Genomic DNA, 26518 nt, shown 5'->3' on the forward strand with positions numbered 1-26518 from the left:
TGGATATGAATGGATATACGTGTAGACGGCTTGTGTTTAGGACAATTTGACAGATTGTATATAAATGCAGACCTAAATTGCCTACTGTAGACTTCTTTTTAGGTCTAGGTCAAGTTAATAGACTGGATATAAATGTAGACTGCTTAGCACTGCCTGCCAAACTTGAGTAGCTGACTGGCAGAGTAATTCATTATTAGTTTGAGCAATATCATGTATTTATATTATCTAAGTCCTCCAATTTTGCATAGATACTACTCATGCAATAATGAGGTAGTAAGTGCATGGAAATCTACTAGACAACCAGATGGCAAGATTACAGGAAAAGTGTCAAATTAAAGTGTGAGTGTGAGTACTAAGTAATTACCCAGTAGACCCATAATTACCACTTATAAAGAAGGTCAACACCATCTTCTGATGATTATGTGATCGGTGTTCATTATTATTATTATTATTATTATTATTATCATAATAATGATAATAATAACTATTATTCATATTATTATAATAATGTACATGAAGTCGCCTGGATAATTGTGCAGGTAGTAGGTCTATATGTGCATGTGCGCATGCACGTGCACTCAGCCATGGTAAGAAACAATGTGTGAACCTCTTGACATTTCAGACAAGAAGGATAATGTTCATCTCTGAGTGGATTCACTCTCTGTGGCGTCATGCCTTTTACCTGCTGCCCTGCCGTTCAGAGAGATCAGAGCTGTTCTCCCATCGCTGGTCCTGACACATAAATGGATGTAGTAAATGGAGCAGTTATGTACCATTTAAAAGGGCACAAAAGACCATTATTCTACCTGTAAGAAGAACAGAGAGAGGGGGAGTGAATGGAGACAAGTGTTTGGAGCACCGGGTATAGGCCATAGGGGGCAGTGTGGCTCCAGTCACGCCTCTCAGCAGCACCGCAACACAATGAAGACTTTTTAATTTCTTTTTTAAACCCCCATGTATCCGTTTTCGATACAAAACCGTTCCTCATTCAACACCTGTTTAATGCATCTCTTAAATATGAAAGACGGTCCATAAATGACAACTGTAATCATTTTGTCAAAAAAGCACTGATGTGTTTTACGCGGTTGTCTCTGGGCAGCCGAACTGCTGCCGCTTTCTATTCTGCCAGCTTGTTATTATACATATCGTTGCCGTCGATGTGGACGTATCTCCACATTTCGTAATGTAACGCCCTACTTCGTCATACTAGAGTGTCACACAAAAGTAGCAAAAATAGCCGATCTACAAGCTCACAGACGTGTTGTGAGGTTGTAGATCGGCTGTTTTTGAAAATAATTTAAAGTGAAAATTGAAGCGTTTAAGTCTGTCTGTGGGCTTTATTAATATTTAACCAATTAGCCCATTAAGACCTGGAACGCATCTGTGTCACTTTTTCATTTGAGCTAAAAAGCCTTATTTTACACTTAAGCTATTCAAAAATAGCAGATATACAAGCTCATAGCGCGGCACCGAGTGCCGCGCTACGAGCTTGTATATCTGCTATTTTTGAAAAATTGTGAAAATGTGTCCAAATCTTTATATATATTCTTTTAAAGCAAACATTAACTCAAATCTTTGCTTCTGGGGGTCCCTGGAACAAAATATCTTGAGATGGGGGTCCGCGGCCAAATACATATCATTTTGGCTGTCCTTGACATGAAAAAGATTGAGCACCACTGATATAGAAACATACGTTTTTCAGAAAACTGTTGGGATTTAGGAGACATGTGGAATCGGCTTCAGGTCTTAATGGGTTAAAAGTATTGACACGATCATGTGACTAAACAATAGCTACATAGGATCAATTGGAGTTCTTTTTTTCCATTTCCTGAAAAGCAACCCCTTTGGACATACAAGGTTTCCGTCCGACAGCGACGATATATACTTGCCTTCACCTGGTCTCCCAGGTCCAAGTTAAGTCTCTGACTCGACAGCAGAGCAACAGAACAGATAAAAATGAGCCACAGAAATAGAAGAGGATGCAGCAGGACTGCATTTGGGAACCATTTCTCATTATTGTGGAGGAAGCATTGAGAAGAGCGTTTTTAAATTGTTTGAAATAATGGGATTTCTTACATACTGGAGGAAATCTATTGTAATGGTGACTTGCACGGTCTAATGTATTGCCTCGTGTGTGTGTGTGTGTGTGTGTGTGTGTGTGTGCGTGTGCGTGTGTGTGTAGGAAGGCAGAGAGTACCTACTGAGGAGTGTGGGGGCTTGGCTTCCTGCAGTGAAACAGAGAGAGGCTGAGGAGCAGCACACACAGGTGAGTAAAGCCAGAGTTATACTTAGTTGTGCGCGGGTGTCGCACATCCAAAATAGCCGTTCGTCGCACAAGCTTATAGCTCTGCTGTTCTCAGCGCGTTGCGTCCACGCGCTGCACTCATGAGGCTTAACCCTTTAAGACCTGAGGCGATTCTTAAAAAAAATCTAAATCTCAACAGTTTTTTGAAAAAAATCTGGAAAATATTTTTTCGAGATTTTTCAAAAATAGCAGATCTACAAGCTCGTAGCGCGGCACTCGGTGCCGCGCTATGAGCTTGTAGATCTGCTATTTTTGAATAGCCCAAAGAAATCTTAAAATGAGACGCAGTCGCAGATGCGTCCCCGGTCTTAATGGGTTAAGGAGCTGTCATGATGTCACATGCCCGTATACGCTTAGGGGTCCCCGTAACCCAAAGATCACAAGTTTGATCCTCACTCCAGCCCTATTACTGCTTGTCCTCCTATATCCTAGTGGGGTCCTTGACTTATATTTTGTACAGAGGAGTCAGTAGGCCTGGACCGCTGGCGTAGCGGTCCAGGCACCTACTGTAGGCTCTAAAGTAGCCTGACAGCGTGTCGCAGGTTCGAGTCCCGATCCCGATGGCCTTCGCTGCATGTCACCCCCCATCTCTCTCCCAATTTCCTGTCAGCCTACTGTTCTATCCTATTAATAAAGGCATAAAAGCAACAAAAAATATCTCAGTCAGTGATAACGTCAGCGATTACGTATTTTGATTTCAGAATGTCTGTCTGTTCCTTGTCAGAAGTCTAGTTTCAGTAAAGTATGTTTATTTGTATGGCACATTTCAGCAAAAAGGCAATTGAACAAAAAAAGGTAGCCTTCGCACACTCAAAAGCTGTGCAGAATTCAGTTTTTTTGAAGAAGGTCTATGACCTAACACTTAATAACACAAATAAATATATAAATCAGATTTTTGCACAGCTTTGTGTGTGCGGAGGCTGCCTTTTTTGTTCAGTTGGTTTCCTTTTGGCTCCAGCACCTCACCCAAGTTTACTTCTGGATGAGCGGGTTTTTTTCACTATAGCAACAAGGCAATTGAAAGTGCTTTAGACAAAACAGTAAGAGCGTGAAGACAAAGTGAACACATTATAAAATGACATTTGAATGCAATTAAAAACAGTTATTACAGATAGAACATAAGAGCAAGTTAAAATAAAACAGACACATATAGAAAAAAAACCCAATATAATTACAGTGCAGCACAAGAGATCTCAGTGGCAGTGGCAAACAAAAAAGTAATTTAAAAGAACTGTTGCATACAATTTTTCTGGGAATTTGTTCCTGCATAAAAAACTGAACGCTGCTTCTCCATGTTTATTTTGAACTATAGGGACATAAAGCTGACCTGAGAAGTCTGGATGCTTCATAATTAGCAGAACATTTGTAGTGTATTTTGGCCCTAAAACATTCAGTGCTTAATAAACCAACTGTAGTATTTTGAAATAAATTATTTGATAGACATGAAGGCAGTGTAAATATCTGTACTAAAACTAGGTGTGGGAAAAAAATGACATTTATAGGTGGAACCTGAAAACTAACTCAAACTATAATGGGTTCTTACAAAACGTTTGGGTCCCCAGTTGGTGTTAGCTAGTCCGCACCCTTGCAGCTCTCAAATTTGTAAACACAACAAGCATGAGGAGCTATTGGTGCATAATGTTTATTGAGACTGAGTCAAGTGCTTTCACAAAGTTTTGTTTGTATTCTTATACTTATTCTAAACTTCTAGAAATAAATAAATAAAACAATACAAAACTATAATAAGTAATAACTGCTGAGAACTGGAGGGAAACAGTATTATTCAGTCTTTTGGTGTTAGGCAGCGTTGTCAATTGACTGCAGCTGTCATGAATCACCTGTGTGTCTCGTTGCTGAATCAGAGTAAAGAACATAATCGAGAGGCATATGAAATATCAGTGTGAGCTCCATAAACTTGCCGATATCGTTTCTAAGCCCCGTCGGCTGGCGATATCCAGAAGGCAGGAGGGGAGATGTGAGAGTCGTTGGAGACAAAAGTCCCAGACCTCCGCGCTTTCGACTCTTATCTGTCCTCCCAGGCCGATTTGCACACAGCTCTGCTTTTGATTAACGGCCCTGCTCGGCGCAAAACGTTTTTGTACCTGTGGAAATTGGATTGTGTTATTATCTTCCTACCACTCCTCTTAGCGCTATTCTCCATTTTTATTGGTGTATATCCGTTTATTGCTGTATATGCTGTCATGTTATCACCAGCGGCCATGCTGCTGTGAAAACACTGAATATGCACTGTGTTATCCATTCCATACTTTATTGGTATACAATGCATTACCACCTACCATTGATTATTCGCTGACTGCCTCCGTACGCGACACGTATACGAGCACTTTAGTGACGACTGCGTGCAGAAATACTGATAAGAGTTAGAGAATAGCCTACGGACATTGTGTTTATGAGTGTTTTTGATAACCAGACCCTTCTATCCTTAAGCTTGTATTTTTGTAGTTTTCATCCTTTTTATATTACCCTGCTCCCCCATCCCCCCCTCGGGGATCAATAAAGTGAAACATTTTCTAATCTGATCATCCCACCACCTGGATAAATCCTGTCACTTTCTTAGTTTTTCTGGATTAGAGTGTCTGTTAAATGCCTACGTTGTAATGGTAAGCTGCTCAGTGAATGGGGGAGTGTGTTTAATCATTTAAGCCCTATTAAAGAATGTCAAAAATAGACAATCTACAAGGTCACAATAGCTTGTAGATCTGCTAGTTTTGTTTATTTTTTCATTTTTTTTTTACATTTAGCCTATAATGACATGCCAGAAGTACAGTAGGTACAGTATGCCAGGTTGAAAGCTGTTCAAACTTGTAGCTGTACTGTGTCTTGATTGTGGTGTTGTTGTGTCCTCAGAATGATGTCCCTCCATACGAGACTCGCATCACCAGCGCCAAGCTGCTCATGGAGAGTGAAGAGTATGAGGTACAAATGTTTGTTGTGTGGCGTTTGAGTTTGTGTGGGCACTCTTGTGTGTAGGGGGGAGGGTTCGTCCCTCTCCCCCAGCTAATAGCGCAGAGGGTGTGAAGGTCGGAGCAGGTCTTTATCCCAGCCAGAGTTCAGCCTCAATGATACAGGACTGGTATTTACTGAGAGACAGAGAGAGAGCGAGAGAGAGAGAGAGAGATGGATGGGGCAGTTGTTGCCTAGTACAGTATTTATCACGACCGCTTGTGTTAGAATGGACCCTGGCACTTAGTGACTTTGAATGTATTTGCCCTACAGTGTCCTGTTGCACTGAATGGATACATGAGTCCAGTTTGTAAATAGTTTTATTGTTTAATGTCGTCACTGTACTTGGGTGAGAGTACCTGTCCATCACCGCGGAGTCTAGGGATTCGAATCCACTGCGGTGCGTCCGGCTTGGCCCTGCAGCTGCTATACAAACACAATAGGCTGTAATGCACAGCAGCCATGGAAAGAAAGTGGGGTTCTTCCTTACTTTCTTCTATTTAGGTGTACCGTGTTGCCAATGATACTAATGTGTCAGTCGGGGTGCCGATATTGTGCGTGTTGGCTCACTGGAAACACTCTGCAACACCAGTGGGTCTCAAAGTGTGGTCCAGGGACCCTCATGGTTCCTTGAGGAGGTTCCAAATGGCTCCTCACAGGTGTGTAACTCTTGAGAGTGTACAAATGGAACCAAATGGACCCGAAAGCTCCATTTGTACACTCATAGTTATGGGGGTCCACTGTTAGAACCACTGTGCTACACTAAATGGAACAGAGCCTTAAGTAAGTAGGTCGGAGAGGCTTATTGCCGGTATCAGCCGGAGCGCGGGAGTCTATCCCCGTTTCGCAGTGCGCTAGACCCCTGGGAGATGGATTGCCGAGCTTAACGCCTACCATCAGCTCCCAGTACTTACCGCACGACTTGCCACACCCAAGCCGTGATAGTCATTCGCTGAGTTGGCGGTGTTCGGGATCTAACCCCATGACCTTGTGGTCAAGAAACGCGTGCTCTACCGACTGAGCTACCTGGACACAGAGCCTAAATTAGTATAATTGGTGAGTGGCAACACAGAAATGTGTAGGGAACATTAATTGGCATACTGACTAAATTGGAAGAAAAAAATTGATAAAAATAATTAGCTTCTCTCAATTTTCAAAATAATTATTGTCACTGTACCACGGGCCAAAGCAATGAAACCTCACAGTCTGCAATCATAATCATGATTCTTAAATGAACACAGACAGAAACGTGTGTTTACACTTCTCCTGAATCACTCAATTTTACATAAACAGTTGTGATTTTATGACTGCATGGAGTGTTGTGTTGTGTTGTATTGTGATTAATCTGAACTCACTCTGCTGGAGATTTTCACATTTATTAACTGACAGCAAATGACAACAAGGCCTTTTCTCTCACAGAACACACACACACACACACACGCACACACACACACACACACACGCACGCACGCACGCACGCACACGCGCACGCGCACACACACACACACACACACACACACACACACACACACACACACACACACACACACACACACACATACGCATGCACGCATAAACACATGCACACACTGCTCACAAAGTTGTGTGTGTGTGAGAGGGGGGTGCGTAGGTGGATGTGTGGTGTTGTGTTTGTATCTGTATAAATGTGTGTACTGGATGTGTGTGTGTGTGTGTTTCTGAGGGAGATGAATGTGTTTGTATGTGTGTTTTAACGCGCTGACACAGTGAGTCGGATGAAGACAAACGAGGTGTCAGAAACTGTGGAGCGAGACACTGTCATTTTACTGATATACCTGACAGCCCCGTCTCCACACACACACACACACACACACACACCCCCACACACACGCACATGCACATGCGCACGCACACGGATAGGCTATGTATAAACACGCACACATGCACACACACCCAATGAAATATGCCAACAGCCTTATGTTGTATGCTGACCTGACACACAAACACAAATACATACAGTGTACAGCACACATGGGCACACACACACACACACACACACACACACACACACACACACACACACACACACACACACACACACACACAAACACACACACACACACACACACACACACACACACACACACACACACACACACACACACACACACACACACACACACACACACACACACACACACACACACACAGCACATCAGCTTCACACATCAGCATCTATCGCACTACGCATGGCAGAGGCAGCAGAAGTTGTCAGAGCCACAAAAATAGAAAGGGAAGTAGGAGGGAGATTTATATCTGTCAGCCCATTATTACAATCTGTCTAGCTCACTGAATCGCTAACTAGCCCACTAACTGACTCGTTAATTAGCTCACTAACTAGCTCACAAATGAACCCGCTCACTAACAAACCCGCTAATTAGCTCACCAACTAGTTGACTAAATTGTTAATTGGCTCACTAACTACCACACTAACTCACTACTGTAACTAGCTCACTAACTTTCTAACTAACTCGGTAACCAACTCACTCATTAGCTAACTCACTAAACTAGCTCGCTAACCGATTCGCTAACTCACTAACTAGCTTGTTAACTGACTCACTAATCATCTCACTACTTAAGTCACTAACTATAGCTGTGCATAGCTCAAATATTCAGTCTGAAGCCCGCTTAAAAAGTAGCAGTAAGTTCATGTTATATTGCAGTGAAATGCTTGAATATAACTGGGGAGGGGAGGGGGGTTGGAATACTGGGAGAGGATAGAGAGAGGACAGAACGGAGGGCAGGTAAGAAGTAGAGGGAGTGAAGGAGTGTGTGTGTGGGGGGTTATCAGAACACATGATATAAAACCGATCGACGTGCAACTCAAGCCTACACGCACGCACACACACACACACACACACACACACACACACACACACACACACACACACACACACACACACACACACACACACACACACACACACACACACACACACACACACACACACACACACACACACACACACACACACACACCAACAGACAAACATACAGCGGGCGTGGAAGGGCAGATTCAGAGAGAGAGAGAGAGAGAGAGAGAGAGAGAGAAGGCTCTATATGTTGTCCTCTTTATTTCAGTACAGGTGAAAAACAGCCCACTGGGAGTGGAGCTCATTTATAACAGCCAGTGTGTGCGGGTGTGCACAGCACATGCCTGTGTGTTTGTGTGTGTGTGTGTGTGTGTGTGTGTGTGTGGGGACGTGCACGCGCGTGTAATCTGCAGGCAATTTTTGTATAACAGAATCACTTTAGCGCAGCGAGCTAGCAGAGACGCGAGGAAAGACAAATGACTCTACAAGCGGGGGCAGGCCCGTATCTCTCTCTCTCTCTCACACACACACACACACACACACACACAGTGCACGGTGTCGTACGTACATAAATAAATCCCGGAGGTGTCAGAGACTTCGGGAGCGGGAGAGAGAGAAAGAGGAAGAGACAGAGAGAGAGCAGAGGAGTTCTCTGCTAAATATAAGAACACAATGGCAACATGCTATTGAGTGACAACACACAGCCTGTCAGCTGCCATGACAACCCCAGCAGCTGAGTGAAAAGCTGAGCAGGTGTCAACGCACACTGTTGATGTGTCTTTGTGTGTTAGATTGAAGTAGAAGTGTGCGTACCAACCAGTTTTGTGACAGGCAATAACTGTGTGTGTGTGTGTGTGTGTGTGTGTGTGTGTGTGTGTGTGTGTGTGTGTGTGTGTGTGTGTGTGTGTGTGTGTGTGTGTGTGTAGGTGCAAGTGCTTTTGAGTGTCTGTCTTTGTGAGGACCAGATGTCATCACAAAGACAGAAAGATGAGTAAAATCGCGGAGGACATTCAGCTGCTTTTTAGCGGTGCCAGCCGCTCTACACTTGACTATGTCCGTCCGTATGTCCGTTTGTCCGTTTGTCCGTTTGTCCGTTTGTCCGTTATGTCCGTTTGAGCACGGGCTTTAAACAGCTATAACTCCAGATCGCAGCATGCCAGCAAGTCCAAATTTGGTATGTGGACTTACACCACCAATAGGGACGAGCATTGACTGCTGAAGCCCCGCCCCACCCTATTATAGCGCCACCAGGAGGCCACTGGCTTTAAACAGCTATAACTCCAGTTTGCAGCATGCCACCAAGTCCAACTTTGGTATGTGGACTTACACCACCAATAGGGACGAGCATTAATTGCTGAAGCCCCGCCCCGCCCTATTATAGCGCCACCAGGAGGCCACTCATCAAAGGCACCGCTTCCTTCACACAGGGTGCGATTTTTAAGGTCTGTGTTGAGGGTTAAGGATAGAATTAACGGCCGTCCACGCCAAGAATTATAGATATAATAACTATAAATATCCCAAATCCATCCTCCCCCGACACACTGGCGACACAGCAAGATGAGTTGCTTTTCTGTGACTGTGGAGTCTGTCCATATAGATGTGAATGCTGGTCACTGACACATGCCCTGCAGAAGTCCCTTGATGGGTGCTACACCAGAATGCCACATGTGGCTCTGAACATCAAACAGGACAAACACATTACCAACAAGCGGCGGGCTACCAAGTGTATCACAGAAGAAGGCAATCAAGAGAATGAGACTAGCAGGTCACTGCCATTGACATGGGGAACTCCCTGCCAGCAAGCTGTTACTATGGGAATCATCAACACACGGGCATCGATCAAGAGGACATCTCACACCTACCTACGTGGATGTGCTAAAGAAAGATGCTGGTGTGGAAAGCACTAACGAGCTGGCCAGATGGAGAATCGAGATGACTGGAAGCGACGATGGAGGGCTCGACTGAGGACGACGTAGAGAGAGATACATTAATTGTTTCTAAATCAAGTGGATGGTAGAGTTCACAGCACAACTAAGGCCAAAAGTAGTGGTTGATAGTGTTGTTGGGATCACTTTCAGAGCCATTCGATGAACGATAGAAACACTGACAGCCAATCAACATCCATCCAAATGTACACATCACTCACATTCAACACATCACTCTCGTTCAACATGTTTACATAACGTTATCGGTTTATTGGTGTGGATGCGCACATCATTAACGTTATAGCTATCTTTATAGTTATCATTTTGGGTGTGGACGGCCCTTAAAGGCTTAAGGTTAGGGAATGGATGTTGCCATTGGGATTACAGCTTCCAAGTATAGGAGATAGTGTTGGGTAATAATTAAGCCTTTCCCTTTTTTTTTTACAAATTACTAACAGTGACATCTGGCTGATTATGGTAGAGCTCTGTGTGTGTGTGTGTGTGTGTGTGTGTGTGTGTGTGTGTGTGTGTGTGTGTGAGAGAGTGGAGAAAGTTGTGTTCCTCCATGGCAGAAATCAGGCATGTATTTTTCTTTGTTTGTCTTTTCATCAGTCCTTAGTTAACGAAGCACTACACATATTCAAAGCATAATTGGCCTCAGCAATCTATACACACACACACACACACACACACACACACACACACACACACACACACACACACACACACACACACACACACACACACACACACACACACACACACACACACACACACCCCAACCACAGACAGAGGTGGCCACTCTCTTAACGAGGTGCACTCAATTAACCTGACATTCCCTCAGTCTCCCCTGGCAACGGACCTCGTTCGTCGCCACGGGACCAGCTTTGCTTGATGAGAAGGGAGAGCACAAAATATGAGAGAACATCAGGAGAGACCGTAGGAGCTAATGGCACAGCCATTAAGAATGCCTCACTGTGTGCGTGTGTGTGTTCAATGTGGCATGTGTCGGTTTTTATGTGTGCTACATGTGTGTATCTGTGTGCAGGCATGCGTTTGATTAGAGATGTGTTTATAGATGTAAATGTGCGTGTGTATTTGGGCATGTGTAATTTGCTGCTCTTGCCCTTCTCTGTGGGTGATTGGCTAACAGTCACCTCCAACCCTGGAAGGACAAAAATCAATAAATCATCCAAGGGAGTTGACACACACACACACACACACACACACACACGCACACGCACACGCACACGCACACGTAATGGAAGAGGCTGGGGTAAGTCAACCACAGTCTGCTGTAGTGAAACACCACACGGCCACAGAGGTCGACCTCCACATCACCTACAGTACTACAGATAAAGGTCAGCTGAGACAGTACTGGCCACGTTTACACTTGTGTAACACGGTAGACATTAATTATTGGATGAAATACGTATGTAACATGACAAACATGACATTCTATCCTGCTAAAATTAATGCACAAAATCTCTGTCCCTCTGTGCGTGAGTGCATATTTATCTAGTTTACGTATCTCGACAACCGTCTGACCGATCGACCTCAAGCTTGACACACGTGTCACAGACGACCCAAGGGACTGCCGTGCCCGGCATCGAGTCGGTCGGATAGGTGGTCGGTTGTTCAGAACCGCCGATCCTACCATTACGCCCATATACAGGCATATATAGAGATCTGGTTGTCCAGAACCACCGATCCGACTGCAATGCCCATATATGAGCACGGCCATATACAGTATGTAACCGACCAACTTCAAACTCCCGTGATGGACATCTCATGGGGTGTTGTGGTCGAAGGTCAGGGGTTTGAGCTCAGACCATGGGAAAAGCAAGGTGTCTGTCTGTGATGTGATCATTCACAGTGCTAGGGATGGGTATTGGCAAGAACCTCACGATACGATATGTATCACGATACTTGGGTCACGATACGATTGTATCACGATATATTGCAATACACAATATATTGTGATATATTGCGATATATTGCGATATCACAATATATTGCGATACGATACATATTGCGATATATTGCGATATATACATATATCACAACTACATATTTTATATATATACACTACATATTGAGTAGCTGCAGATCAGTGATATGTTCTTTGAATGTTTTTTCATAAAGCCTGCATCTGAAAAAGCAAAAAAGAAATCGCGATATGACGGCCTGGAGTATCGATACAGTATCGCGAAATAAAATATTGCGATATATTGCGAAATCGATAATATTGCCCATCCCTAATTCACACACACATACTGTATACCAAACTATTCAACATAGGAGCTCATTTCCCTGTTAAGCTCTTATCTGGGATATGCCGCTTATGCACCTTTTATGACTTGCTGTTCAATATTCCTGTCTGTTTGTGCAGGAAGGACATCATTTCTGCCTATCTTTGCTGTCCTGTGATCTAAGCCACTTATAACAGCAGGACGATGTTGGTGCCAGAGATAATTTTCATGACGTTTTATGATCTTCTGACAAAAAGCCTAATTTTACAAGGCATCCCCACTATTAGTTATTTTTATCGGCAGACATGTGGCGTTAGTAGCTTGGAATAACATCAAGCTCTAGAAGGTTGATGTTTAAAGGCATTTTTTTTGTCAAAACAATAAGCAATTATGAATGAAGGTGTGGAGTCCAGGCTTGCACAGAGACAAGCCAACATTAAAATGATTAACACGAGACTACTGACAGGCAGTAGTATATGGACACATACAGTAGGACTCACAATAGGGGTGTAAATCGCCAGCTTCATCATGATATGAAACCATATGAATTATTCAGGTAACAAATCAATATTTGCCAATATAATACATTTTGTCAAAATATAGACAGTAATGATGCGATTCAGCGGGCTAGGTGTAACAGGAGAAGATATCTTATATCCGGGTAAAAGTCATGTTAAATTTACATCCCACAAACAAGCAGCCAGAATACACTTCATTACTTATCTCTTATCACTGAATTTTATTATTAGAGCAACTTAAATGATTACCTAGCAGTCACTGTCAAGTCATTAACACATTAAGACCGGCAACGCATCTGTGTCAGATTTCTTTGGCTATTCAAAAATCACACCCTGTGTGAAGGAAGCGGTGCCTTTGGGGCGGGGCTTAACTCATTTCAGTTCGTCCCTATTGGTGGTCTGAGTCCACTTACCAAATATTTACTGTACTTGGTAGCATGCTGCAAACAGGAATGATGGCTGTTTAAAGCCCAGCCAATGGGCAGACAGAGGGGGCGGGGCTTAAGTAATTACAGTTCGTCCCTATTGGTGGTTTTAGTCCATGTACAAAATTTGTACTCCCTAGCATGCTGTGAACTTGAGTTATGCCTGTTTAAAGGCCAGCCAATGGGAAGACAGAGACCAGCTGTTTAAAATCCCGTGCTCATCCCGTGCTTGGGGGTCCCTGGACCCCTCTTTGATAACTTCAGCAATTCATGCTCGTCCCTATTGGTGGTCTAAGTCCACATACCATATTTGGACTTGGTGGCATGCTGCAAACTGGAGTTATAGCTGTTTGAAATCCCGTGCTTCCACGGACGGACGGACATAACATACGCTGGGGGTCCCTGGACTCCTCTTTGATAACTTCAGCAATTCATGCTCGTCCCTATTGGTGGTCTAAGTCCATATGCCATATTTGGACTTGGTGGCATGCTGCAAACTTGAGTTATAGCTGTTTGAAATCCCGTGCTCATCCCGTGCTTCCACGGACGGACAAACATAACATACGCTGGGGGTCCCTGGACCCCTCTTTGCTAACTTCAGCAATTCATGCTCGTCCCTATTGGTGGTCTAAGTCCACATACCATATTTGGACTTGGTGGCATGCTGCAAACTGGAGTTATAGCTGTGTAAAATCCCGTGCTCATCATCCCGTGCTGATACGGACGGACATACGGACAAAGTCAAGCTTAGAGCGGTTGGCACCGCTAAAAATAGCAGACATACAAGCTCATAGCGCGGCACCGAGTGCCACACTATGAGCTTGTAGATCTGCTATTTTTGAAAAAACGTGAAAATGTGTGCAAATATTTGAATATATATCTTTGCTTCTGGAGGTCCCTGGAACACAATATGTTGAGATGGTGGTCCGCAACCAAATACATATCATTTTGGGGGTCTTTTTCTTGACATGAAAAAGTTTGAGAACAACTGATATAGAAACGCTTTTCAGAAACCTGTTAGAATTTAGAAGACATTTGTGATGCGTTCCCGGATTGAAAGGGTTAATACAATAACGAGCCTTTTGCTTACATGTACTTCAGATGAGTTCTGCTCAGTATGAAAACACCTAAAACAAAGTTAGAGGGGGTTAGTGGGAGTAAGTGAGCAGTGCTGTATATATAGCCCAGAGCATGGTCAATATCTCAGCACTGATAAGGTGGGCTAGCACCATCGATGGCAACATATTGAACGGCATTAGAGAACGACTGTGTATGTGTGTTGTTGTTTGTGTGTGTTCATGTAGTTTTGTCTCATGGAAAGTTTAAAAGCCTTAGAAATCTCTTTGCATGTGTGTGGCTGATTGCTCGTGTGAATGGATGCTCCCTGTATTGAAGCTGGACAGTGCCTATTGGAGCTGTGTGCATGGATGCTCTGTATTAAAGCTGGACAGTGTGGATGCAAAATGCAGTGGAGCAGGTTAACAAGGGCCACGGAGCGTGGTGGCCTTAGCGACCATCGACCGGCCGCTAAGCACCCGCGCGCATGACTATCGATGGACACGTCTGTTGTCTTGTTGCCATCGACGACGGCATCCACAGGACACTGGCCTCTAAGACACTTATCAGACCCACTGATCAGCTCGATTGATCTGACTTCTCCCCTGAGACATGCTCTGCGTGTGTGTGTGTGTGTGTGTATGAGAGTGTGTGTGCACACACTGTTTGAATTCCATTTGAGTCTTTGTTTGTGTGTGTGTAAGTCAGCACTCGCACGTACATGCACATCAGTGCACACTTGTAAAGGAAATTAAGAACTTGATGATAATGGTTTGTCAATAATGTATAAATTATGTCCCCCTCTATCTCTCTCCCTCCTCGCCCTCTCTCTCTTTTATGGCTTTCTCTTTCTTTTTTTATCAGTCTCTCTTCTTTCCCAATTCAGTTCATTGCACTTTAGTGGTTTGATTGTCCCATGAGCAGTATAACTAAAATGTGTTTGTGTAAAGGCAAACTATTATCTAGAGTAAATAATAATGTCTCTCTTTCACCCCCACCCTCTCTCTCTCTCTCTCTCTCTCTCTCTCTCTCTCTCTCTCTCTCTCTCCATGATTCTCTTCTTCTCTCTCGGTCTCTCTCTATTTTCTCCTCATTCTCTCTGTCTCTGTCTCTCTCTCTCTCTCTCCTCTGTCTCTGTCTGTCTGTCAGATGGCAGTCGACGTGTTGGAGTGTCTCCTGGAGGAGGATGATGAGGTTGTGCAGGTGAGTGATGAAGAGCACATCATAAGACAGGACTATACTGTACAACAGTGATTCTCAAAGTGTTTTAATTTCCCCCATAACTCAGAGAGTGTACAAGGACCCCCCCCCCCCCCCCCCCCCCCCGTAACTCAGAGAGTGTACAAATGGAACCAAATGGACCCGTGAGGGTCCATTTGGTTCCATTTGTACACTCTCTGAGTTTTTGCATTTGTACACTCTCAGTTACAGACCTGTAAGAGTCCATTTGGAACCCCTCAATGAAGGCTGAGGGTCCCTGGACCCCACTTTGAGAACCACTGCAGTGCAATACAGTGTATCACAAATATGTGAATGCTGCTTTCTACTGCAGCGCAGTAAAAGCCTTTGTTAATTTAGCTGAGTTTAATTAACACTCAAGATTCTGCTGTGTAAGGTTAGTGGTGCTACTGCTACTGTTGTTGCTACTACTACTGATAATTTAGAGATGAACTTTATGTATAAAAACAACACAAAGTGCTTCTACCGCCATGAAGCGGCAAACAAGACAAATTAGGTAGTTATTTTGATAGAACAATTAAATCGTAAAAAGCCATCGTTGTCACGGCGCACTAAAACAAGAGAATAGCAGCAATATAAAGTCAATAAAAAAATGTACTAAAATAAATAGAATCCAATAACATGACAAACAGTCATAAAATCAAGACAAAACCATGGCTCGTTAAAAGGCCATCATCGATGGTCAGGAAATGCTGAAGGCAAGAGATCTTATAAATATAGGTTCACACCAATAGCACGCCGTTTCCGGTTGCACTCGCAGCCATTTTTCGCTGAACCAGAGGTTTCAAAAACGGGTCTGTAGAAACCAATGGGTGACGTCACGGTCCCTTCATTCATATATTTTGTTTACTGTATTAACACGAGCTTTAGAACCACACTGGATCCATTGGAATACATACATTCAAAAATAGCAAGCCAATCTACAAGCTTGTAGATCGGTTATTTTTGCACAAAACCGCTGTATAAAATAGGGCTTAAGTGGTTAATCAGACTAATCGACTTAGTTATGATTATGAAAAATCTATTCAATTGTTTCATGTTTATTTGTTGATGTATTCGAAGGTCAGTTGGCTCTCATGCATTGAAGGAGGCATGAGCTCGGCCCTGGACTCCCTAGGCTGTGGGGGGAGTGTAGTGCCCAGGATCACTTAGCGCCCATGGCACTGGGTGAAAAAAAGGGTTACAAAATCGTGGCATAAAAAATGTATTAAAAAAAAGAATAATTGCTGAGAAGATAAATAGTTACAACCCTTTGAAATGAAATAAAACATCCTAAAACAGAAGGCTGCAAAGCTCCATAGAAGGAGAACTCTTTGAGACGACCGTCCTGAGCAGAGAGTTCTGGTGCAGTGGTCCAATCTCAGGCCTACAAATCAAGCAGCATATGGCGGTGCATATGGAGCTGTGAGCAGCATTCTTTCTAGTACTGCAGTTTGCAGCCTTGTGCAATATGCTTGTTACATTCTGATCAAAGGCATGTCCTTTATTTCACATGTACATTATCATGAGCAGCCCCCCTCCCCTCTTCCCTCCTTTACAGTTAGTTCCTTGTTTTATGGTCACTCATCATGACCATCTGAGTAGCTCGGGGGATCATAAACTCAATTTCCCCAACAGGTTTGATGGATGGATGGTTGGTTGGGATAAACCTGGTCGTTGCACTCACAATGCACACGTGTGAACTTTTGGCACAACACCATTGTATGACAAAATATAAAATAGGGCTCAGGGGTTAAGTAGATAAATAATAAAACATCAATAATTTTTCTTCGTTGATATATAACGAATTCAAAGGAACACGCTTATTGATTAGTAATCGATTATGATTTTTTATTTTATTTAATAGCGCTTTTCGGGGGCGGGGATAAACGTTTCGAGCTTGCAGATTTGCTACTTTTGCCATTTTGTAATTTAATTACTTATTGAATTACTTTTTCCCCGATGAATCGGATAATCGATAAGTGTGTTTCTTTGAATTCGTTATATATCAACAAAGAAAAATAAATGACGTTTTATAATCTACTTAACCTCTGAGCCCTATTTTATATTTTGGCGTGCAATGGTGTCGTGCCAAAAGTTCACAACATGTGCATTGTAAGTACAAAGATCAGGTTTATCCCGACCAACCATCCATCCATCAAACCTGCGGGGGAAATTCCGTTAATGATCCCCCCAGCTGATCGATAAAATAATCGCTAAAATAACCGCTAATAAGATAATCCACAGCTGCAGCCCTACTCCTTCACACCGCTTGCTGCACTGACTTCTGAACGTCTGAACAAAATAAAACCCTCTAAAATAAAACCCTATGCCTGACCTCAACCCCTGATGTGTTTTTGCTCCCAAACAATCCAAATAAAAGCTGAAAGGAGGAACTCAATCACCTCCCGTATAGGAGGATTTCCACCACTGCTTCGGGAAGCAAAGCAGCATTACGATTACTGAACGAGCGCCTCCGTCTGGTTCCAGTCTACTGTACGTGGTTTACTAGTATAAAGAGCAGAAATGTTTTTTTCCTCTGGTTGGCGTCACTCATGTTTAACCTCGTAGCTTTACTCCTTCTGCTTCCACTGATTGCAATTGGAGAATCCTCACACTGGGCTGTCAATTCTGCCGGTTGTAGGATGGATCTGTGTAATGTGTAATCTGGAAGACGTTGGCGCTGCTTGGCTCCTCTAGCTTTTGCATTCTTAGCATATCTGTCTCCCAAGAACTGATGATCCTCCTAAACTAAGTCGGCATAGTAGGAGTGCGTGGGATTTGTGTGTGTGTGTGTGTGTGTGTGTGTGTGTGTGTGTGTGTGTGTGACAGAGAGAGGCTGTGTGTGTGTGTGTGTGTGTGTGTGTGTGTGTGAGAGAGAGAGAGAGCAAGTCTAGGATCTTTTTTTTGTGTTATTCTTTTCTGCATTTTTCTGCATTATTTCTTAGATAGGAGAGTGAAGAAAGATAGCAAACCAAGGGCAGAGAAAGAGGAGAGACATGCGAAAAAGGACGGGGGTCGGATTCGAACCCGGGCCTCACGCTCACTAGGACCATATGGTCTGTGCACAAAGGATCGGTCTTTGATGTGTTGTCAGGCTTATTACTGATCCAAGTATAACAGCTCAGCCTGTCGTTTAGCACTTCTGCTGAGCCACACTCTGCAGTGTGTGTGTGTGTGTGTGTGTGTGTGTGTGTGTGTGTGTGTGTGTGTGTGTGTGTGTGTGTGTGTGTGCGTGTGTCCATGTCCATGTGCATGCGTGTGTGTGTGTGTGTGTGTGCTGCATACATATGCACAAGCATAAGCCTTATCTGTACTGCTCTGTGGTATATGCATACTCTCCCTCTTGGTATCAGAAATGCACACGCACACACACACACACACACACACACACAAACACACACACACACACACACACACACACACACACACGCACACACGCACACACGCGCACATCTGTTTGAGAGTTACATGTGGTGTTAAGAGAGTTAGCAGTGAGCTGACATCCAGCAGGAAACAGTCTGGAGGAATAGACCTGGTGGACAGTAACATGCTGTCTGTCTGACTACCTCTCTCTCTCTCTCTGTCTCTCTCTCTCTCTCTCTCTCTCTCAGTCTCTCAGGCTCCTCTCTTCCTCCTACACACCCACCTCACCTGACAGATTGAGAGCAGTCTTTGAACTTTTAATCCTGACGCAAAGACACATAGCTGTCACGCACTCTCACACACACACACACACACACACACACACACACACACACACACACACACACACACACACACACACACACACACACACACACACACACACACACACACACCACACACCACACACCACACACAAACACACCACACGGTCTCCGGTCTTTAAAGGGCAACTCATGTTTTGTCAGCTCATATCCCAGATGTGGAAGAAAAGTCAAATTATGGATGTCATAACACTGCTGGAGAAATGCACACACACATCACACATACTGTACACTAGTGGTTCTCAAACGTTTTAACGTCAAGGACCCCCATAACTCTCTGCGTCGCAGAGCTGTAAGGGTCCATTTAGAACAGTGGTTCTCAAAGAGATAATTTCCCCCCAAGATTTTATTTGAAAATAGCAGATGCATTATGTTTAAAGTGCTCATGTTGCCCATAGTCGCTTATTTTGGGCTTGTTTTCCAAGACCCGGTTGCTTGTTTCTCTCACAGAATCTGGCAACACTGGTCCTTGACGTGAAAAAGTTTGAGGACCTCTGCTTTAGAACGCCCTCAAGGAACAATGAGGTTCTGTGTGGACCCCACTTGGAGAACCACTGCTGTACACTCTCACATACTGTAGCTTTGAGGTTAATTATTGGAATATTGTACATGCTTCTGGTAACACTGTCAGTGGCTATAGGTGATGACAACCTAGGAGTCCAGGATGAAACACACAGTATGAAAATGAATAATGTAGAAAACATCCATTCACGCTGGTCTTCCATGACTTCACAATGCTGTTTATATTACGTCAGCTCATTGCTGTAAAATCCATCTTTCATTCTCATACAGTTAGTGTTTTACCAACGGAATCATACCTTTTTTAAAAACATTTTAAGCCCCCAAATCAAGTTAACAATGATGCAATAACACAACCCTGCAGGCAGCTCAGCTGAGACAAAGGGAGAAATCTCTCACCTTGCCTTCACATTCGCAGTGTAGTCTGGGATGGCTTTTTAGGATTTTATATAACAACTCATTGTACAGTTCTGAATGTCTACTTTCATATGAATTGGAATAGAAATTCAATAAGCCCTCATTAGTCATGTTGACACACGCACGCACGCACACACACACACACACACACACACACACACACACACACACACACACACACACACACACACACACACACACACACACACACACACACACACACACACACACACACACACACACACACACACACACACACACACACACACACACACACACAGGATGTCAACATTGTACTTTAGAGACAGACAGATTTTTTCAAAATCCAAAAGTCAACTTTTCTCTCTTCTTTTCTCTGTCACTCTCTTTCAGTGACTCTCTCCTCTTACATGTAGGATGTAAGAGTCATACACACACTTTCCTCTCGCTCTTTCCCGCCCCGTCTCTTACGCTAATGATATCAGATACTCTCTCTCTCTCCCACACACATGCCTCGTTCCACTCTGCTTCTTTTATGTTAATGATGTCACACGCACGCACGCACGCACGCACGCACGCACGCACGCACGCACGCACGCACGCACGCACGCACGCACGCACGCACGCACGCACACACACACACACACACACACACACACACACACACACACACACACTCTCTCAGTTTGTCTGCCTCTCTCTCTCTCTCTCTCTCTCTCTCTCTCTCTCAGATGTCAGAATCACTCTTCAATCTCTCCCTGCCTTGAATGCAATAGATGAGTTCTTAACAACATCTAACTTTTAGTTTCTTTTTAAAGGGCAAAAGGAGTATTTTCTTCAAACCAGACAGCATTACCTCCTCTTACTGTTGAGCTGTTAACACCATATGGAGCTCTGTTGTGCGTTCACTTCAAATAGGCCTGTCGGCTACCAGTCAATTGACAGACACATACACACATACATACATTGTATAGCATGTGTGTGTGTGTGTGTATATAGTGTATGTGTGGGTGGATGAGTGATTGGTTGTACCTTTTGTGAGTGTGTGTGTGTGCTTGTGCATGTGTTTGGAGAGACGGTGCGTGTGCTTTGTCAGGAGGCGTGACAGTATGTGTGTTTAGAAGTGAATGTGTCCTCTGAAGTGCTTAATTAACTGTCTAATAACATGTTTTTTTTTGGTAGCGAGCATCCATCTGCACGGCGTACCGCGCAAAGTTTCTTTCATAAGCACTTTTCAAAGACATGTTCCAACAAAGACACCTTGAAAGGCAGTTTGATCTCTCTCTCTCTCTCTCTCTCTCTCTCTCTCTCTCTCTCTCTCTCTCTCTCTCTCTCTCTCTCTCTCTCTCTCTCTCTCTGTGTTTGTCTCAATCTCTCTGGCTCGCTTTTTGTATTGCTGTCTGTCTGTCTGTCTCATTCTCAGTCTCTCTCTCTCTCTCTCTCTGTCTCTCTTTCTCTCTCTCTCTCTTTCTCTCTCTCTCTCTTTCTCGCACGGTTCCTTGAGGTGGTTCCCCTTAAGGTTTGTAACTCTGAGAGTGTGCAACTGAGAGTGTTTGTAACTCTGAGTGTGCAAATGGAACCAAATGGACCCTTACGGGTCCATTTGGTTCCATTTGCACACTTTCAGAGTTATGAGGGTCCTTGAAATTAACGGGTTTGCGAACCACTGCTCGACATCACCTGTCCTTGTTCTAGCTGTCAAAGCAGAGATAGCATTTAGGCTGGTTTTGGCACATCATGTGAACACCTGGTTAGGTAGTTAGTGGTGTTCTGAGACTACCAAGAGTCACCGCAGGACCAGGGAACCATACAAACACACAGTTAATGGTTATTATTCTGGTAACGCTGTGATTGGTACACGGGAGAATTAAATAGGAGAGGTGCATGGAGGAATAAATAAGATTCCCCAGGCAAGCTGTCCTCCTCACAGTGTGTGGTGTGGTAATGGTGAATTGAGCGTGGCGGTGTGTGTGCGTGTGTGTGCGTGCGTGTGTGTGTGTGCGTGTTTGTGTGTGTGTGTGTGTGTGTGTGTTAGCTAAACGTTTGATTTGCCAGAGGTGCCTCTCCATCTGGTCTCTGCCCTTCATAAATAATGAATAGAGCTAACAGCCGTCTGTCTCCTTTCTCTCTTTTCCCTCTCTTCTCTCTTTATCTCTTTCTCTCCTCTCTTTTCTTTTCTCCTCTTTCTTTCCACTCCTCTTTCCTTTTTCTCCTTCTCCTCTCTATCTCCCTCCATGTCTTTCTCTTTCTCTCTGTCTCACTCCACTCCTCGACCAGCAGGAGGTCTCCGCCCTTGCAGGACAGATAAGGAGACGCATGCCCACATGGTGCATCAAACTTACACTGCACCTGCTGAATAGCACGCACGCACACACGCACACACACGCACACGCGCACGCGCACACGCACACACACACACACACACACACACACACACACACACGCACACGCACACACACACACACCAACTACTCACACAGTAAACTCCTGAGAGTTGATTTAATTTATTTTCGGTGCGGAGAAAACCACAGCAATAGGTCGTTGCATTGTATTTTTCTAAAGCAGAAAGGTGTACCAGACAGCAACGATTATGAGTCTGCTGTGGGACTTTAACCCCTTAAACTCCATATACTTTGTTGACTGGCGTCCCACAGGGCTCTATGCTAGGCCCGTTATTTGTTATCTACATGCTCACAACGCAGTGTAAGCTTTTAGATCTGCTATTTTAGCTGAATGTTTTCCCCAGAATAGGGACGCTAGCTGGTCTACAACCTCACAACGTGTTGCTGTGAACTTGTAAATCTGCTATTTTCGCTATACTACGACACCCCCGTGCGTGTAATGAGCCGATCTCCGTGAGGACGCAGGTCACGGAGAATATTCCATGATTTTTCAAAGGTACAGTAAAATCGCCGTTTTCGCTGGTAAGGGGACCGGAGACGGATGAATTAATGAATTAATTCCTGGCAGTGAAAGAGTTAATGGGTTAAGTGTCCATGAGCAGGACACTTAAACCCTAACTGCTCCTCCGTGCGCTCACTCAGAGCAAGCCACTCCTAGGTCAACGCAGAGAAGTAATTTCCCCTCAAGGAAATCCTCCTATGCTCCTAAATAAAATCATAATTTGTAAGTATTCCCCGCTCAATTATGAGGAGAAATGAAATGCTGAAGCTTGTTAATGAACACTGACATGCCATCCGGTGAGTGTTCAGAGGTTAACAAGCAGATCTCAGACGAGCTTTAGAAGCCTTACCGCTGACCATTTTCCAAAGCATTCTGTTGTTTGCTAGTTTTTATAATAAGTAGCAGATTTAGCACCATATTTTACTATACAATACTAGCTGTATCTTTATTAGTTTTTGATAACAGTATTTGTTAATTTGTCTGATTCTCTCTCTGACTGACTGACTGACTGACTGATTCTCCCATTCTCTCACCCTTTCTTTCTTTCTTTCTTTCTGACTGACTTATTCTCTCATTCTTTCTCTGTCTGTCTTACTGACTGACCGATTTGTATTATCTTGCTCTTCCTCTCTCTTTCTGACTGACTGATTCTCTCATTCTCTCTCTCTGACTGATTCTATCTTTCTGACTGACTGATTCTCTCATTCTCTCTCTCTGACTGATTCTATCTTTCTGTCAGACTGATTTCTCTCCGTCTCTGTGTGTGTCTCGGTTGTGATTAATTCACAACACATCAGTGCAACTCAAAGGAGCGTGGAGTATAATTTCCACTCGACCGTGTTAATAATGAAACATGTCATACTGTAAAAACAAATGATCACATCAAAACAATAGGCGCAGTTGATTTGTGTAAATAATTGAAATAATAACGAGCAATCAATATAGATCTTTTTTTATGAATACATTTTCTCTTTTGTCCCCCCCTCATATTCTCTCTCTCTCTCTCTCTCCCCCCCCTCTCTCTCTCTCTCTCCATCTTGCTCACCAGGTGTGGTATCTCTCTGGCTGGGTGTGCTACCTGCAGATGGAGCGAGCAAGGGAGCAGCGAGTGCGGGAGGAGAGGGAGGCATCGGAGGAGGAGAAGGAGGAGTGCGAGGCGCTGAGGGAGGCGGCCAGGTCATACCTGACAAGAGCCAAGAAGGTAAGTTCACTCTTTATGGATTTTTATTTGTTTCATAAGGAAGACACAGGGGACGCGAGCAGGAAAGAGAGTGGTAAACAAAATGAAGAAATGATAAAACTCATGTTCAGAATGTATCAACAAATAAGCTTGGCCTCGGTGCCTCTTACAAGAGGTCAAGGATTTGGAAAGTTTTCAGATCAATACCAATTTATATCGTCAAATGGAAATACTGCCTGTATCTGACCAGCATACAATGTGTTTTTGATGGTTGAACAGACATCACTTCTCCGTTGCATTCAATCACACATCTTATCAAATGAGTGTGTGCTTTGTTTGAAAAGTGTAGCTAACGGTAAGTAAACCAAAAAAAGTTAAACATATTTAAACGTCAGAAGAACATTTTAAGAAGATTATAGAGACAGAAACCAAGGGCAGAGAGAGGACAGACATGCGGGACAAGACCTAACTGCACTAACTGGCTGAGCCACAGGGCACCCCTACTACGTCAACATATTTAACACAAGGGTTAGTTCATCCCGTAGGCAGAGTATTATAGCGAAACATACTGGGTTTAACATGGTATACCGTTACATCAGTAACTGGTACTATGTAGCGTGAGCGCTGGACAGATTTATGCACTGTAACAACTGTCCGTAATAACAATGTTGTTCATGAATAGTCTAATTTCCATATGTAGCCTAATTGAATTCCTTCAATTTGTCTTGAAAATTGGATGTTTGAGCAGAGCCCCGAACTTCAGAGTGCCAGGCTAGACCATGAAAAATGTCATTTCTGACAAAAGAGCGTCTATTATAGCGTCTATAAATTGCAAATGTTTGAAGTCCATTTTATTGGTTGAGTCTTAAGTTTTCATTACTACACTGGCATTGTCCATTTTCACGCTTTTGCTAGGCCTAGGCCTACATAATTCTTCAGCACCAGCTCCACAAACTCCTTGGTGACAGTGAACGATGCATCAGCACACAAATAAATGGTGCATTGCAAAGCCACCAAACAAGAGACAAAATGCACTTAACATGTATGTTTGCGCTGTCCTTTGATTCATTTAATATCTTTTGTGCATCAGACCTTAAGACAGGCCAGATAGCAGATGCAAATGATTCATACTATCCGTGACCGCAATAATTTTGTTTGTGAATTTGCGCCTATACATTTGTATGAAGAAATCCTAATGGAGCTGCAACTACACCCAGCCGGGGCAACAGGGGCCTTTGCCCTCTATTACATTTTCTGCCCCTCCCAGTTCAAGTTTTATGTGCCCTATAGAACAACAAACATATATTCTCCGAGATACAAGTGTCACAGAGACGACAGTAATGAAACACTTTCTTTGAAGTTTTCCCCCATAAAATATTTGAAGCTTGTTATCTGATCCAGTCTCTTTTCCCACTGTACAAACAGTATTCAAACACGCTTGTGAAACACAGCACTATTATTTTATAACCAAGGACAGTGCTGTTTGTTGTGCGTTGTCAAGAAGAGCTTTATTACACTGGAAGGATCGCTTACTTAGGAAGTTCAACAAACAAACAAGGAGGCTGCGACTCTACTGAGGAAAGGTATGACATAATTTAGCTAGTTGTTTGGCATGTCGGAGACAGATACATTTAGTCTTTTTGCATAGCGCTGTCCTTGGTCCTGAATGGAGTGGAGGAGAGAGATAAGCTCCTTTTTACACAGCTTTTGCAAGGCAGGAATGTTCCACCATTATCCTGCCCTGCTGTTCTGTACAAAAGGTATGGACACAGGAGCGTGGGCATTGTTGTGCCGCCATTGAGCCAGCAACGGAGGCAGTTACAGAGCCAAATCGACATCTGTGTAAAAGGTGCAACAAGGGTGTGACATCTAAGGTTGCCACACCTTTCTGCCTCGAACCACTCCTCTGCTGCTCTTCAATTTCTTCTCCATTCTATTTTTTTTTCTTTAAACGATTTTCACGATTTTTGTAACCCAGTTTTTTCACCCAGTGCCAATTGTCTAAGTAATCCTGGGCGCTACACTCCCTCTGCCAGCCTAGGGAGAGCCTAGAGCCGAGCCCATGCCTCCTTCAATGCATGAGAGCTAGCAAGCCGCTTCTTATCACCCGACAGGGGGGAGTTTCCCTGGTTAGACGTAGCGCGTGGAAGGAACACGTTATTCCAACCAGTTCCTTTCCCCTCCATCGGGCGCACCGGCTGACCAGGGGGAGGCAATATAGAGACCAGGATTACTGCATGTTTTTGTGAGGGTAC

General features: G+C 43.8%; 1 protein-coding gene across 1 annotated transcript in view; it reads left to right on the forward strand.

Annotated features, from left to right (window-relative positions):
* Positions 1 to 26518, forward strand: part of LOC311042812 (uncharacterized protein) — a 65767-nt gene that overhangs the window by 11928 nt on the left and 27321 nt on the right. The window contains exons 7-10 of the mRNA XM_084053833.1: positions 2183 to 2266; positions 5174 to 5242; positions 15447 to 15500; positions 24132 to 24284. Coding sequence (XP_083909959.1) covers positions 2183 to 2266; positions 5174 to 5242; positions 15447 to 15500; positions 24132 to 24284 — 360 coding nt within the window. The remainder of the gene's footprint in view (positions 1 to 2182; positions 2267 to 5173; positions 5243 to 15446; positions 15501 to 24131; positions 24285 to 26518) is intronic.

This window comes from Gymnoscopelus microlampas, assembly GCF_963454915.1.
Source record: "Gymnoscopelus microlampas genome assembly, chromosome: 3".
Lineage (NCBI taxonomy): Eukaryota > Metazoa > Chordata > Actinopteri > Myctophiformes > Myctophidae > Gymnoscopelus > Gymnoscopelus microlampas.